This window comes from Monodelphis domestica, chromosome 6 (assembly GCF_027887165.1).
Source record: "Monodelphis domestica isolate mMonDom1 chromosome 6, mMonDom1.pri, whole genome shotgun sequence".
Lineage (NCBI taxonomy): Eukaryota > Metazoa > Chordata > Mammalia > Didelphimorphia > Didelphidae > Monodelphis > Monodelphis domestica.
In genome coordinates, this window is record NC_077232.1 from 54,795,525 (window position 1) to 54,799,675 (window position 4,151).

General features: G+C 36.9%; 1 protein-coding gene across 1 annotated transcript; it reads right to left on the reverse strand.

Annotated features, from left to right (window-relative positions):
• Nucleotides 1-1,549: 1,549 nt before the first annotated feature.
• LOC100022215 (V-type proton ATPase subunit C 1-like) lies at nucleotides 1,550-3,147 on the reverse strand. Its single transcript, XM_016423457.2, has one exon. The coding sequence runs from the start codon at nucleotides 2,766-2,768 to the stop codon at nucleotides 1,632-1,634; it is 1,137 nt and encodes a 378-aa protein (XP_016278943.1). The 5' UTR covers nucleotides 2,769-3,147; the 3' UTR covers nucleotides 1,550-1,631.
• Nucleotides 3,148-4,151: the final 1,004 nt, after the last annotated feature.

Genomic DNA, 4,151 nt, shown 5'->3' on the forward strand with positions numbered 1-4,151 from the left:
ACTGACAGAGCCTGAATGCAGATTGAAGTGTACTTTATTTCCTTTGTCAGTTTTTTTCTTGTATAAATTATGTTTTTTTCACATGATGAATACAAAAATACATATTAAATGATAGCACATGTATAATAAACTGTATCAATTTATGAACTGTTTTGGAGATGGAAAAAGGCAGCAATGGAGCCAGAGAACATGAACCACAAAATGTCAGAAAACAACTATTAAAAATTAAATCTACATATAATTGACTAAAGTATAAAAAATGAAAATGTTCATTTCTCTAGTCAGTAGTGATTTAGGACATTTTTTTCAAGTGACTTGATAGCTTTGATTTCTTTTGTTGAAAACTTATCATATCCTTTGACCATTTTTCAAATGAGGAATGTTTCTTATTTTTATAATTTAGTTGAGTTTCTTATATATTTGAGAAATAAGGCCTTTATCAGAGAAACTTACTGTCAATTTCCCACCCACTTCCCTCCAGTTTCCTGCTTTTCATTTAATTTTGGCTGCATTGACTTTTGTTTCTGAAAAATCTTTTGAATTTCATGTAATTAAAATGATCCATTTTGTTTCCTCAGTCATATTTTCTATCTCTTATAGGGTCATAAAAGTTCCTTTATTCATAAATCTGCAAGATAAATTTTGGCATGCTCCTCTAATTTACTTATGTCATTCCTTATGCCTGACTCATGTGACTATCTTCAAGGCCTGTTATTTAACATAATTAATTTTTATTTCATATGGTTTGAAAAAGGTCCATTCAATATTTCTGATTTTCTGCATGTTGAAGTTTTATGACCCAATACATAGTCATTTTAAAAGTTTTGCTGAATTTTATTTATAATTAGAATTAGTTCTTAATCATTTGTGAATATTAAGTTTGGTGACTCATTTTATAAAATTAACTCCAACATCACCTTGTGTTGTGAGGCCAATTTGGAACAGTAAGCAAATCTGTGGAATGCAAACAAAAATTGAATGGAAAGCAGATTGCCTCTTGCAACATATAACAAATAAGGCTAAGTGGTAAAGCAACAGCTAAAGTCAGCAGAGATCTTAGTTACTGAACTGTTATACCAAAATTTGGAGTATTTATGTACACAACATACCTTTGTACAGGCCCTTTTATTCTCATCTATGGCTATTGACAATGCTCACCAATTTTGAAAATATTCAGAAAACACACAGCGGAATATTGTCAAATTATGAAAATCACAATTCAATCACCATTTAACAATAACACCTACTAATTACAGGAACAAAATAGTACAAATGTTATACTTCTTCCTCTTAAACCTGGTCTAATAATGAATTTACTCAATACATACTACTGCATCAAAGAAAATCTTTTATAAAAATATATTCTGTTTATAAATAAAATAGTTTCCCCCATACTACCCATTTATTGACCCAATCAATAAAATGCAACACTATGTATGTTCTTCTTTAAATAAAAAAAAAAAAAGATATCAGGAGATGGACCACTTGGGACTATTCACCCAAGGAAAGGAAGTAAGAAGCAAGCCCTGAATTAATAGAACGTTAAAAGTATAGGCATACTTCAACTTCATTTTCATTCATATACACCAGCACTAGGAGAGGATATCTATTGAGGACTATTTTTACTTCGATTAGAGTAGAGAGCAATCTATGTTGAGGTACACATAGGGATAATAGTCCTCTTTATCCATGACAAATTCTGGAGCACTCAAAGAATTATCAGTTACAAATTCGTTATCAACCAAGTGTTTGTACAAATCATTCAAAACTTCCCTCAGTTTCTTCTTGGCTCTCACATTGGGTTTAAGTAACATTGCCTGGAAGTTCACTGGTAGTCCATATCTTAAAACAGATTCAACATAAATTCTTAATGCCTTCACGTGAATCCAGGATATAAAAGCTTCACTGAAATTCAATTGCAGCCACCGAAATAGCGGTCCAAAATTCTTCTTCTTTTCACCGAGGGCATTGGAGAGCGCTTCAGATTCTTTTTTCATCACTTCTTCATCATAAAAAAACTCACGAATCATGAACTGCTTTTCTCTGGCCAAAGCTGTGAAATCGTTCACTTTATTTTTAAATAAGGTAACATTGCACAGGTAAGCTTCGGTGTCCTGCGAGATAATGCTGCTAGACCTCGGGACTACGAAATCAGTCAATGTTTCATAGCACTTGAGCCACTTATCATGGATTTCCTTTGGAACTACCACCAATATGGTGATGAGATATTCCGAATCAAGGACAAAGTCCTCTTTCTTTACAATGTCTGCTAGACTTTTAGTTAAAAAAGTTCCTTCCTGTTTTTTTTCCAAACTTTTTACATTCTCTCTCAGTTTCTCATAGGCAGCTGTTCTGCTATTGAAGTCATTGTCAATTTGGTGTACTTCTTTTTCAATCATTTCGCAAATAACCCTCATGGACGCTGTGATTGGAAACTTGGCCATATCCCATTGGAAGTTTGTTAGATATGTAATTATGTCATTTTCCTTAGCCAACAGAATTTCACCAATTTTGTCTTTGGCATTGCCTATCAGTAATGAGGAGACATATTTGACTATGTTCCTGTTAAGCTTAGTCACAAATTCATCCAGAACCTTCAAATGATCTGATAATTCAACTAAAACATCCAGTATCCCAATCTTTAATTGGGGAATGTTGAACTTTACATTAGTAGAGAGATTAGCTGGGAGTGTTGCTGCCTGTAGTCTTTCCCATGTTTCCTGGCATGATTTCTCCCCAGGAGCTGAAATGAGCCAGAATTCAGTCATGCTTAGAAAGGAATTTTTCTCTAAACAAGATTGGTAAGGCAATGCTGGCAAAAGAGAGAGGGGGCGGGATGGGGGAGGGGAAGAGGAGAGGGAGAGAGGGGGAAGGGGAGAGGAAAAGGGGAAGAGGGAGAGAAAGGATTTAGTAATTCAGCTCTTCATATCAAGTCCTTGACCTGAGCCTCACTGGCAAGAATCTTGACCACCAGGGTAGGTGCGCTTGCGCGCTTGCCCACTGAGGGAGAAGAAGGTTGGGAAAGGAGGAGGAGGTGGGGGGAGGGGAAGGAGAGAGAAAAAAGGTGGGGGAGGGGGAAGTGGGTGGGGCAAAGGAAGGAAAGAGAAAGGAAAGGCAGCTTTGCCAATGTGGAGTTTCCGGATGCCTGTCAATCAGTGAGGCTCCTCCTCCTTTCAGAGACCCATTGTTGATGTCACTTTTCTTTCTCCCCAGTTCATCTGGTCTGTGGCTTAAGCTTATTTGAGCTCATCCTTTCCAGACACTGTAGTGCTGGGCAGTATATATTTGTGAAGGTGCCCTGTGCAGCTGAGAAAAAGGTACAGCCCTTTGTAGGGTCCTTCACTTTTGTCCCAAGGTCTCCCCAATCTTACTTTTCAAAGATTATATTTCTCTCCTGAACATCTTTTTTTTTTTTAAGTTTTTAAAACATTATTTTATTTGGTCATTTTCATACATTGTTCATTGGAAACAGATCATTTTCTTTTCCTCCTCCCCAACCCCCCCCCCCCCCACCCCTTCCCTAGCAGATGCGCGATTCCTCTGGTTATCACATGTGTCCTTGCTCTGAACCCATTTCCTTGTTGTTGGTTATTTGCATTAGGGCGCTCTTTTAGCATCTCTCCTCCATCATGTCCCCTCAACCTCTGTAGTCAAGCAGTTGCTTTTCCTTGGTATTTTTACTCCCTCAGTTTGTCCTCTGCTTGAGGATAGTTTTTATTTTTATTTTTTTTTTTTTCCTCGTAGATCGCTGCAGGTTGTTCAGGGACATTGTAAAGCCATTACTGGAGAAGTCCATTACGTTCTCTTGTACCACAATGTGTCAGTCTCTGTGTACAATGTCTTCCTGGTTCTGCTCCTTTCACTCTGCATCACTTCCTGGAGGTTGTTCCAGTATCCATGGAATTCCTCTACTTTATTATTCCTTTTAGCACATCTTCTTTTTTTAATGGTTAGATTTATCTAACCCTGAGAGGGCAATATCCAAGGTTTCTTCTAGGATAGTTTTAAAGGCTTTCCTCCTGCCACTCATTTAGCTTTTCTTTTAAGAATTTTGATGCCCCCCCCCCAAAAAAAAGAATCTGAGTGCCAACAGATCTAAATCTGTTTATAATAAACAGCATGCTTTAAAGATGGAGAGGGGACTAAAAAAA